General features: G+C 49.9%; 1 protein-coding gene across 1 annotated transcript in view; it reads left to right on the plus strand.

Annotated features, from left to right (window-relative positions):
- The window catches only part of LOC146799953 (uncharacterized), a 73,923-nt gene continuing 61,350 nt past the window's right edge, over positions 1–12,573 (plus strand). Inside the window, exons 1-2 of the mRNA XM_085620865.1 lie at positions 1–831; positions 944–966. Coding sequence (XP_085476991.1) covers positions 524–831; positions 944–966 — 331 coding nt within the window. The 5' untranslated portion in view covers positions 1–523. The remainder of the gene's footprint in view (positions 832–943; positions 967–12,573) is intronic.

The following is a 12,573-nucleotide window of genomic DNA, read 5'->3' on the forward strand; positions in this document are numbered from 1 at the left end:
TTTTTGTAAAAAAAAAAAAAATGTACATTTTAATAGGGGCAGTTTACAGACTTGCCACAACCGGGCGTGACATGTGGACAGTGTTACGGGGTGGCGGGCGGCCGCACACAGCTGGGTGCTGCCGGCGAGGCCGTTAACCTGTTTGCTCCATTAACACTTTTCAGAGCCTTCTGTTCATGGTGGGAGCGGGCACCGAGCGCCAGGGTTAGGCGGGCCGCGGTGACGAGTGGGGGCCCGGGAAGGGAGGCGCGTGTGTGTGTGCTTGACTGTGATCTATGCCCCGGCGGCAGCTGCAGAGCCCACGACAAAGAGGCGGCTGGGAGCGCGCTCTTTTTCAAACGGCAACGGCCGCTCCAGCCCCCGCTCCCTGCAGAGGGCGGTCCGGGGCGGGCTCCCTCGCCATCCTTTGAGTCACGTGGGCCGCTTGCAGCGCCCTAGCTGGTCCGGCACAGCTCCTCCATATAAGCAGCCGCCGCTGGCCGCGGCCCTCATTTCTGCTCAGTCACAGCACCGACAGGAGACCATGTCTGGACGCGGTAAAGGAGGGAAGGGGCTCGGCAAAGGCGGCGCCAAGAGGCACCGCAAGGTGCTCCGGGACAACATCCAGGGCATCACCAAGCCAGCCATTCGCCGCCTGGCTCGCCGTGGCGGGGTCAAGCGCATCTCCGGCCTCATCTACGAGGAGACCCGCGGGGTGTTGAAGGTTTTCCTGGAGAACGTGATCCGGGACGCCGTCACCTACACCGAGCACGCCAAGAGGAAGACCGTCACCGCCATGGATGTGGTCTACGCCCTGAAGCGTCAGGGTCGCACCCTCTACGGATTCGGCGGGTAAACACTCGGCTTGCCCACGGAAAAAACAAAACAAAACCCAAAGGCTCTTTTAAGAGCCGACCACGACGTCATGGGAGAGCTGTGTCTATGCGCTAGGGCTGCTTTCTAGGCCCACAGCGGGTCGAGTGAGGGGTGCATCAGGGGAAATTCTCCGCAGCCACCCTGCCATGCAAGGCACTGTCCCGGGGCCAGGGTGCCTTCCTGGAGCCCCGGCATGGGGGTCCAGGGGCGCGTTCATCCCAGTCCAGCCCATGGGGCCGCTATCCTGAAGCCCTGTACTGGGCACCTAAGGCGGGTATAGCCCGGCCCAGGGGCCCGCCATCCTGGAGCCCTGAACTGGGGACCTAAGGCGGGTATAGGCCGGCCCAGGGGCCCGCCATCCTAGAGCCCTGTACTGGGGACCCAAGGCGAGTTTGGCCCGGCCCAGGGCCGGTCATTTCTCCCTCGACTATTAAGCCCCCACGTAGTGGGGGCTTACAGAACACGGACGAGGGACAAAGGTTAGAGTTAGCCGCGCCGGGAGCGCGGCCGGCCATCTGGTCGCCGAGTTGCGCGACCAGATGGCCCTCGGAGCTGAGCGACCAGATGGCCGGGCGGCGGATGGGCGGCGCTAACTCTAACTTTTGTCTCCCGCTCGGGGGCTGAAAGCCCCCACTCCGTGGGGGCTTAATAGTCAGTAAAATAGAGTTCCCATGCAGGGCCATGGGGTGTGGGATCCTCATTTTTTTTGTGATCGATCGTGACCGATTTCGGGACCCTCTGGGCCTCTAAGCACCTGTTTTAGTACTTTTTTTTTATTTATTTATTTATTCTTTTGTTGGCATTTTGGTTCAAGGGGACCATGGCACTACTTCTACCCAGGGCAATGGAGCTCCGCTTCGGGTAACATTTCAGGTTTTCCCCCTTAGCTGGAGATGGGCCCCAATAAAAAAAAAAAATCGCAATAATAATATAATACATATATTTTTATTTTTTTATTTTTTTTTCGCCCAAAAATGAAATAATGTCCTTCACAGTATCTGGTCCATTTTATTAGCCTCCAGTCACCCCTTTAACAATGTTTAATACAAAAATAAAAAAAAAGTACTAACATTTTAGGTCCAAGGGGACGAAGTCACTTTTTCTACACAGGGCTATGGAGCTTCGATTGGGGTAATATTTCAGGATTTAACCCTCGGCTGGAGGTGGGAAAAAAAACTTCACTCAAAAGGTACACAAAGCCCTTTACATTATCAGATCCAAGACTTCAGTGTCTCGGGCCCATTTCTAGCCTCCAGGCGCTTGATTTATTCTTTTTATGACATTTTGAAAATTACAGGTTTAAGGGGACACAGTATCTCCTTCTACCCAGGGCTATGGAGCTCCGCGCAGGGTGAGATTTCAGGGTTCACCCCTGGCTGCAGGTGTGAAGATAAAACACTTCACATAATCAGGAAAGTGTATTTAGCTGCTTTACAGTATCAGAACAAGGCCTGCAAGGTCTTGGGTTTGTTTCCAGCCTCCAGGCACCAGTTGTACTGATCCTTGTGACACTTGGAGGTGTTATGCTTCAAGGGGATGAAGTCGCACCTTCTACCCAGGGTCATGGAGCTCCGCACAGGGTGAGATTTCAGGCTTCACCCCTGGCTGGAGGTGTGAAAATAAAACACTTCACATACTCAGGAAAGTGTATTTAACTCCTTTACAGTATCAGAATAAGGCCTGCAAGGCCTTGGGTGTGTTTCCAGCATCCAGGCACCAGTTTTACTGATGCTTGTGACATTTGCAGGTGTTAGGCTTCAAGGGGATGAAGTCGCACCTTCTACCCAGGGTCATGGAGCTCCGCGCAGGGTGAGATTTCAGGGTTCACCCCAGGCTTGAGGTGTGAAAAATATACACTTCACATACTCAGGAAAGTGTATTTAGCTGCTTTACAATATCAGAATAAGGCCTGCAAGGCCTTGGGCCTACTTCCAGCCTCCTGGCACCAGTTTTACTGATACTTGTGACATTTGTAGGTGTTAGGCTTCAAGGGGATGAAGTCGCACCTTCTACCCAGGGTTATGGAGCTCCGCGCAGGGTGAGATTTCAGGGTTCACCCCTGGATGGAAGTGTGAAAATAAAACACTTCACTTACTCAGGAAAGTGTATTTAACTCATTTACAGTATCAGAACAAGGCCTGCAAGGCCTTGGGTTTGTTTCCAGCCTCCAGGCACCAGTTGTACTGATACTTGTGACACTTGGAGGTGTTATGCTTCAAGGGGATGAAGTCGCACCTTCTACCCAGGGTCATGGAGCTCCGCGCAGGGTGAGATTTCAGGCTTCACCCCTGGCTGGAGGTGTGAAAATAAAACACTTCACATACTCAGGAAAGTGTATTTAGCTGCTTTACAGTATCGGAATAAGGCCTGCAAGGCCTTGGGCCTACTTCCTGCCTCCTGGCACCAGTTTTACTGATACTTGTGACATTTGCAGGTGTTAGGCTTCAAGGGGATGAAGTCGCACCTTCTACCCAGGGTCATGGAGCTCCGCGCTGGGTGAGATTTCAGGCTTCACCCCTGGCTGGAGGTGTGAAAATAAAACACTTCACATACTCAGGAAAGTGTATTTAGCTCCTTTACAGTATCAGAATAAGGCCTGCAAGGCCTTGGGCCTACTTCCAGCCTCCTGGCACCAGTTTTACTGATACTTGTGACATTTGCAGGTGTTAGGCTTCAAGGGGATGAAGTCGCACCTTCTACCCAGGGTCATGGAGCTTCGCGCAGGGTGAGATTTCAGGGTTAACCCCTGGATGGAAGTGTGAAAATAAAACACTTCACTTACTCAGGAAAGTGTATTTAACTCATTTACAGTATCAGAACAAGGCCTGCAAGGCCTTGGGTTTGTTTCCAGCCTCCAGGCACCAGTTGTACTGATACTTGTGACACTTGGAGGTGTTATGCTTCAAGGGGATGAAGTCGCACCTTCTACCCAGGGTCATGGAGCTTCGCGCAGGGTAAGATTTCAGGGTTCACCCCTGGCTGGAGGTGTGAAAATAAAACACTTCACATACTCAGGAAAGTGTATTTAACTGCTTTACAGTATCACAATAAGGCCTGCAAGGCCTTGGGTGTGTTTCCAGCCTCCAGGCACCAGTTTTACTGATACTTGTGACATTTGCAGGTGTTAGGCTTCAAGGGGATGAAGACGCACCTTCTACCCAGGGTTATGGAGCTCCGCGCAGGGTGAGATTTCAGGGTTCACCCCTGGATGGAAGTGTGAAAATAAAACACTTCACTTACTCAGGAAAGTGTATTTAACTCCTTTACAGTATCAGAACAAGGCCTGCAAGGCCTTGGGTTTGTTTCCAGCCTCCAGGCACCAGTTGTACTGATACTTGTGACACTTGGAGGTGTTATGCTTCAAGGGGATGAAGTCGCACCTTCTACCCAGGGTCATGGAGCTCCGCGCAGGGTAAGATTTCAGGGTTCACCCCTGGCTGGAGGTGTGAAAACAAATCACTTCACATACTCAGTAAAGTGTATTTCACTCCTTTACAGTATCAGAATAGGGCCTGCAATGCCTTGGGTGTGTTTCCAGCCTCCAGACACCAGTTTTACTGATACTGGTGACATTTGCAGGTGTTAGGCTTCAAGGGGAAGAAGTCGCACCTTCTACCCAGGGTCATGGAGCTCCGCGCAGGGTTAGATTTCAGGGTTCACCCCTGGCTCAAGGTGTGAAAACAAAACACTTCACATACTCAGGAAAGTGTATTTAACTCCTTTACAGTATCAGGATAAGGCCTGCAAGGCCTTGGGTGTGTTTCCAGCACCCAGGCACCAGTTTTACTGATGCTTGTGACGTTTGCAGGTGTTAGGCTTCAAGGGGATGAAGTCGCACCTTCTACCCAGGGTTATGGAGCTCCGCTCAGGGTGAGAATTCAGGGTTCACCCCTGGCTGGTGGTGTGAAAACAAAACACTTCACATACTCATTAAAGTGTATTTAACTCCTTTACAGTATCAGAATAGGACCTGCAATGCCTTGGGTGTGTTTCCAGCCTCCAGACTCCAGTTTTACTGATACTGGTGACATTTGCAGGTGTTAGGCTTCAAGGGGATGAAGTCGCAACTTCTACCCAGGGTTATGGAGCTCCGCGCAGGGTGAGATATCAGGGTTCACCCCTGGATGGAAGTGTGAAAATAAAACACTTCACTTACTCAGGAAAGTGTATTTAACTCATTTACAGTATCAGAACAAGGCCTGCAAGGCCTTGGGTTTGTTTCCAGCCTCCAGGCACCAGTTGTACTGATACTTGTGACACTTGGAGGTGTTATGCTTCAAGGGGATGAAGTCGCACCTTCTACCCAGGGTCATGGAGCTTCGCGCAGGGTAAGATTTCAGGGTTCACCCCTGGCTGGAGGTGTGAAAATAAAACACTTCACATACTCAGGAAAGTGTATTTAACTGCTTTACAGTATCACAATAAGGCCTGCAAGGCCTTGGGTGTGTTTCCAGCCTCCAGGCACCAGTTTTACTGATACTTGTGACATTTGCAGGTGTTAGGCTTCAAGGGGATGAAGTCGCACCTTCTACCCAGGGTTATGGAGCTCCGCGCAGGGTGAGATTTCAGGCTTCACCCCTGGCTGGAGGTGTGAAAATAAAACACTTCACATACTCAGGAAAGCGTATTTAGCTGCTTTACAGTATCAGAATAAGGCCTGCAAGGCCTTGGGCCTACTTCCAGCCTCCTGGCACCAGTTTTACTGATACTTGTGACATTTGTAGGTGTTAGGCTTCAAGGGGATGAAGCCGCACCTTCTACCCAGGGTTATGGAGCTCCGCGCAGGGTGAGATTTCAGGCTTCACCCCTGGCTGGAGGTGTGAAAATAAAACACTTCACATACTCAGGAAAGCGTATTTAGCTGCTTTACAGTATCAGAATAAGGCCTGCAAGGCCTTGGGCCTACTTCCAGCCTCCTGGCACCAGTTTTACTGATACTTGTGACATTTGTAGGTGTTAGGCTTCAAGGGGGTGAAGTCGCACCTTCTACCCAGGGTCATGGAGCTCCGCGCAGGGTGAGATTTCAGGCTTCACCCCTGGCTGGAGGTGTGAAAATAAAACACTTCACACACTCAGGAAAGTGTATTTAGCTCCTTTACAGTATCAGAATAAGGCCTGCAAGGCCTTGGGCCTACTTCCAGCCTCCTGGCACCAGTTTTACTGATACTTGTGACATTTGCAGGTGTTAGGCTTCAAGGGGATGAAGTCGCACCTTCTACCCAGGGTCATGGAGCTTCGCGCAGGGTGAGATTTCAGGGTTCACCCCTGGATGGAAGTGTGAAAATAAAACACTTCACTTACTCAGGAAAGTGTATTTAACTCATTTACAGTATCAGAACAAGGCCTGCAAGGCCTTGGGTTTGTTTCCAGCCTCCAGGCACCAGTTGTACTGATACTTGTGACACTTGGAGGTGTTATGCTTCAAGGGGATGAAGTCGCACCTTCTACCCAGGGTCATGGAGCTCCGCGCAGGGTGAGATTTCAGGCTTCACCCCTGGCTGGAGGTGTGAAAATAAAACACTTCACATACTCAGGAAAGTGTATTTAGCTCCTTTACAGTATCAGAATAAGGCCTGCAAGGCCTTGGGCCTACTTCCTGCCTCCTGGCACCAGTTTTACTGATACTTGTGACATTTGCAGGTGTTAGGCTTCAAGGGGATGAAGTCGCACCTTCTACCCAGGGTCATGGAGCTCCGCGCTGGGTGAGATTTCAGGCTTCACCCCTGGCTGGAGGTGTGAAAATAAAACACTTCACATACTCAGGAAAGTGTATTTAGCTCCTTTACAGTATCAGAATAAGGCCTGCAAGGCCTTGGGCCTACTTCCAGCCTCCTGGCACCAGTTTTACTGATACTTGTGACATTTGCAGGTGTTAGGCTTCAAGGGGATGAAGTCGCACCTTCTACCCAGGGTCATGGAGCTTCGCGCAGGGTGAGATTTCAGGGTTCACCCCTGGATGGAAGTGTGAAAATAAAACACTTCACTTACTCAGGAAAGTGTATTTAACTCATTTACAGTATCAGAACAAGGCCTGCAAGGCCTTGGGTTTGTTTCCAGCCTCCAGGCACCAGTTGTACTGATACTTGTGACACTTGGAGGTGTTATGCTTCAAGGGGATGAAGTCGCACCTTCTACCCAGGGTCATGGAGCTTCGCGCAGGGTAAGATTTCAGGGTTCACCCCTGGCTGGAGGTGTGAAAATAAAACACTTCACATACTCAGGAAAGTGTATTTAACTGCTTTACAGTATCACAATAAGGCCTGCAAGGCCTTGGGTGTGTTTCCAGCCTCCAGGCACCAGTTTTACTGATACTTGTGACATTTGCAGGTGTTAGGCTTCAAGGGGATGAAGACGCACCTTCTACCCAGGGTTATGGAGCTCCGCGCAGGGTGAGATTTCAGGGTTCACCCCTGGATGGAAGTGTGAAAATAAAACACTTCACTTACTCAGGAAAGTGTATTTAACTCCTTTACAGTATCAGAACAAGGCCTGCAAGGCCTTGGGTTTGTTTCCAGCCTCCAGGCACCAGTTGTACTGATACTTGTGACACTTGGAGGTGTTATGCTTCAAGGGGATGAAGTCGCACCTTCTACCCAGGGTCATGGAGCTCCGCGCAGGGTAAGATTTCAGGGTTCACCCCTGGCTGGAGGTGTGAAAACAAATCACTTCACATACTCAGTAAAGTGTATTTCACTCCTTTACAGTATCAGAATAGGGCCTGCAATGCCTTGGGTGTGTTTCCAGCCTCCAGACACCAGTTTTACTGATACTGGTGACATTTGCAGGTGTTAGGCTTCAAGGGGAAGAAGTCGCACCTTCTACCCAGGGTCATGGAGCTCCGCGCAGGGTTAGATTTCAGGGTTCACCCCTGGCTCAAGGTGTGAAAACAAAACACTTCACATACTCAGGAAAGTGTATTTAACTCCTTTACAGTATCAGGATAAGGCCTGCAAGGCCTTGGGTGTGTTTCCAGCACCCAGGCACCAGTTTTACTGATGCTTGTGACGTTTGCAGGTGTTAGGCTTCAAGGGGATGAAGTCGCACCTTCTACCCAGGGTTATGGAGCTCCGCTCAGGGTGAGAATTCAGGGTTCACCCCTGGCTGGTGGTGTGAAAACAAAACACTTCACATACTCATTAAAGTGTATTTAACTCCTTTACAGTATCAGAATAGGACCTGCAATGCCTTGGGTGTGTTTCCAGCCTCCAGACTCCAGTTTTACTGATACTGGTGACATTTGCAGGTGTTAGGCTTCAAGGGGATGAAGTCGCAACTTCTACCCAGGGTTATGGAGCTCCGCGCAGGGTGAGATATCAGGGTTCACCCCTGGATGGAAGTGTGAAAATAAAACACTTCACTTACTCAGGAAAGTGTATTTAACTCATTTACAGTATCAGAACAAGGCCTGCAAGGCCTTGGGTTTGTTTCCAGCCTCCAGGCACCAGTTGTACTGATACTTGTGACACTTGGAGGTGTTATGCTTCAAGGGGATGAAGTCGCACCTTCTACCCAGGGTCATGGAGCTTCGCGCAGGGTAAGATTTCAGGGTTCACCCCTGGCTGGAGGTGTGAAAATAAAACACTTCACATACTCAGGAAAGTGTATTTAACTGCTTTACAGTATCACAATAAGGCCTGCAAGGCCTTGGGTGTGTTTCCAGCCTCCAGGCACCAGTTTTACTGATACTTGTGACATTTGCAGGTGTTAGGCTTCAAGGGGATGAAGTCGCACCTTCTACCCAGGGTTATGGAGCTCCGCGCAGGGTGAGATTTCAGGCTTCACCCCTGGCTGGAGGTGTGAAAATAAAACACTTCACATACTCAGGAAAGCGTATTTAGCTGCTTTACAGTATCAGAATAAGGCCTGCAAGGCCTTGGGCCTACTTCCAGCCTCCTGGCACCAGTTTTACTGATACTTGTGACATTTGTAGGTGTTAGGCTTCAAGGGGATGAAGCCGCACCTTCTACCCAGGGTTATGGAGCTCCGCGCAGGGTGAGATTTCAGGCTTCACCCCTGGCTGGAGGTGTGAAAATAAAACACTTCACATACTCAGGAAAGCGTATTTAGCTGCTTTACAGTATCAGAATAAGGCCTGCAAGGCCTTGGGCCTACTTCCAGCCTCCTGGCACCAGTTTTACTGATACTTGTGACATTTGTAGGTGTTAGGCTTCAAGGGGGTGAAGTCGCACCTTCTACCCAGGGTCATGGAGCTCCGCGCAGGGTGAGATTTCAGGCTTCACCCCTGGCTGGAGGTGTGAAAATAAAACACTTCACACACTCAGGAAAGTGTATTTAGCTCCTTTACAGTATCAGAATAAGGCCTGCAAGGCCTTGGGCCTACTTCCAGCCTCCTGGCACCAGTTTTACTGATACTTGTGACATTTGCAGGTGTTAGGCTTCAAGGGGATGAAGTCGCACCTTCTACCCAGGGTCATGGAGCTTCGCGCAGGGTGAGATTTCAGGGTTCACCCCTGGATGGAAGTGTGAAAATAAAACACTTCACTTACTCAGGAAAGTGTATTTAACTCATTTACAGTATCAGAACAAGGCCTGCAAGGCCTTGGGTTTGTTTCCAGCCTCCAGGCACCAGTTGTACTGATACTTGTGACACTTGGAGGTGTTATGCTTCAAGGGGATGAAGTCGCACCTTCTACCCAGGGTCATGGAGCTTCGCGCAGGGTAAGATTTCAGGGTTCACCCCTGGCTGGAGGTGTGAAAATAAAACACTTCACATACTCAGGAAAGTGTATTTAACTGCTTTACAGTATCACAATAAGGCCTGCAAGGCCTTGGGTGTGTTTCCAGCCTCCAGGCACCAGTTTTACTGATACTTGTGACATTTGCAGGTGTTAGGCTTCAAGGGGATGAAGTCGCACCTTCTACCCAGGGTTATGGAGCTCCGCGCAGGGTGAGATTTCAGGCTTCACCCCTGGCTGGAGGTGTGAAAATAAAACACTTCACATACTCAGGAAAGCGTATTTAGCTGCTTTACAGTATCAGAATAAGGCCTGCAAGGCCTTGGGTGTGTTTCCAGCATCCAGGCACCAGTTTTACTGATGCTTGTGACATTTGCAGGTGTTAGGCTTCAAGGGGATGAAGTCGCACCTTCTACCCAGGGTTATGGAGCTCTGCGCAGGGTGAGAATTCAGGGTTCACCCCTGGCTGTTTGTGTGTAAACAAAACACTTGACATACTCAGTAAAGAGTATCTATCTCCTTCACAGTAACTGAACAAGGCCTGCAAGGCCTTGGGCCTAATTCCAGCCTCCAGACACCAGTTTTAATGATCCTTGTGACATTTGCAGGTGTTAGGCTTCAAGGGGAGGAAGTCGCACCTTCTACCCAGGGTCATGGAGCTCCGCGCAGGGTTAGATTTCAGGGTTCACCCCTGGCTCAAGGTGTGAAAACAAAACACTTCACATTCTCAGTAAAGTGTATTTAACTCCTTTACAGTATCAGAATAGGACCTGCAATGCCTTGGGTGTGTTTCCAGCCTCCAGACACCAGTTTTACTGATACTGGTGACATTTGCAGGTGTTAGGCTTCAAGGGGATGAAGTCGCAACTTCTACCCAGCGTTATGGAGCTCCGCGCAGGGTGAGAATTCAGGGTTCACCCCTGGCTGTTGGTGTGAAAACAAAACACTTTACATACTCAGTAAAGTGTATTTAACTCCTTCACAGTATCATAACAAGGCCTTGGGCCTAGTTCCAGCCTCCTAGCACCAATTTACTGATACTTGTGACATTTGCAGGTGTTAGGCTTCAAGGGGATGAAGTTGCACCTTCTACCCAAGGTTATGGAGCTCCGCGCAGGGTGAGAATTCAGGGTTCACCCCTGGCTGTTGGTGTGAAAACAAAACACTTTACATACTCAGTAAAGTGTATTTAACTCCTTCACAGTATCAGAACAAGGCCTGCCAGGCCTTGGGCCTAATTCCAGCCTCCTGGCACCAATTTACTGATACTTGTGACATTTGCAGGTGTTAGGCTTCAAGGGGATAAAGTTGCACCTTCTACCCAAGGGTATGGAGCTCCGCGCAGGGTGAGATATCAGGGTTCACCCCTGGCTGGAGGTGTGAAAATAAAACACTTCACATACTCAGGAAAGTGTATTTAACTCCTTTACAGTATCAGAATAAGGCCTGCAAGGCCTTGGGTGTGTTTCCAGCATCCAGGCACCAGTTTTACTGATGCTTGTGACATTTGCAGGTGTTAGGCTTCAAGGGGATGAAGTCGCACCTTCTACCCAGGGTCATGGAGCTCCGCGCAGGGTGAGATTTCAGGGTTCACCCCAGGCTTGAGGTGTGAAAAATATACACTTCACATACTCAGGAAAGTGTATTTAGCTGCTTTACAATATCAGAATAAGGCCTGCAAGGCCTTGGGCCTACTTCCAGCCTCCTGGCACCAGTTTTACTGATACTTGTGACATTTGTAGGTGTTAGGCTTCAAGGGGATGAAGTCGCACCTTCTACCCAGGGTTATGGAGCTCCGCGCAGGGTGAGATTTCAGGGTTCACCCCTGGATGGAAGTGTGAAAATAAAACACTTCACATACTCAGGAAAGTGTATTTAGCTGCTTTACAGTATCAGAATAAGGCCTGCAAGGCCTTGGGCCTACTTCCAGCCTCCTGGCACCAGATTTACTGATACTTGTGACATTTGCAGGTGTTAGGCTTCAAGGGGATGAAGCCGCACCTTCTACCCAGGGTTATGGAGCTCCGCGCAGGGTGAGATTTCAGGCTTCACCCCTGGCTGGAGGTGTGAAAATAAAACACTTCACATACTCAGGAAAGCGTATTTAGCTGCTTTACAGTATCAGAATAAGGCCTGCAAGGCCTTGGGCCTACTTCCAGCCTCCTGGCACCAGTTTTACTGATACTTGTGACATTTGTAGGTGTTAGGCTTCAAGGGGATGAAGTCGCACCTTCTACCCAGGGTCATGGAGCTCCGCGCAGGGTGAGATTTCAGGCTTCACCCCTGGCTGGAGGTGTGAAAATAAAACACTTCACATACTCAGGAAAGTGTATTTAGCTCCTTTACAGTATCAGAATAAGGCCTGCAAGGCCTTGGGCCTACTTCCTGCCTCCTGGCACCAGTTTTACTGATACTTGTGACATTTGCAGGTGTTAGGCTTCAAGGGGATGAAGTCGCACCTTCTACCCAGGGTCATGGAGCTCCGCGCTGGGTGAGATTTCAGGCTTCACCCCTGGCTGGAGGTGTGAAAATAAAACACTTCACATACTCAGGAAAGTGTATTTAGCTCCTTTACAGTATCAGAATAAGGCCTGCAAGGCCTTGGGCCTACTTCCAGCCTCCTGGCACCAGTTTTACTGATACTTGTGACATTTGCAGGTGTTAGGCTTCAAGGGGATGAAGTCGCACCTTCTACCCAGGGTCATGGAGCTTCGCGCAGGGTGAGATTTCAGGGTTCACCCCTGGATGGAAGTGTGAAAATAAAACACTTCACTTACTCAGGAAAGTGTATTTAACTCATTTACAGTATCAGAACAAGGCCTGCAAGGCCTTGGGTTTGTTTCCAGCCTCCAGGCACCAGTTGTACTGATACTTGTGACACTTGGAGGTGTTATGCTTCAAGGGGATGAAGTCGCACCTTCTACCCAGGGTCATGGAGCTTCGCGCAGGGTAAGATTTCAGGGTTCACCCCTGGCTGGAGGTGTGAAAATAAAACACTTCACATACTCAGGAAAGTGTATTT

The sequence above is a fragment of the Triturus cristatus genome, chromosome 8 (genome assembly GCF_964204655.1).
Source record: "Triturus cristatus chromosome 8, aTriCri1.1, whole genome shotgun sequence".
Classification (NCBI taxonomy): domain Eukaryota; kingdom Metazoa; phylum Chordata; class Amphibia; order Caudata; family Salamandridae; genus Triturus; species Triturus cristatus.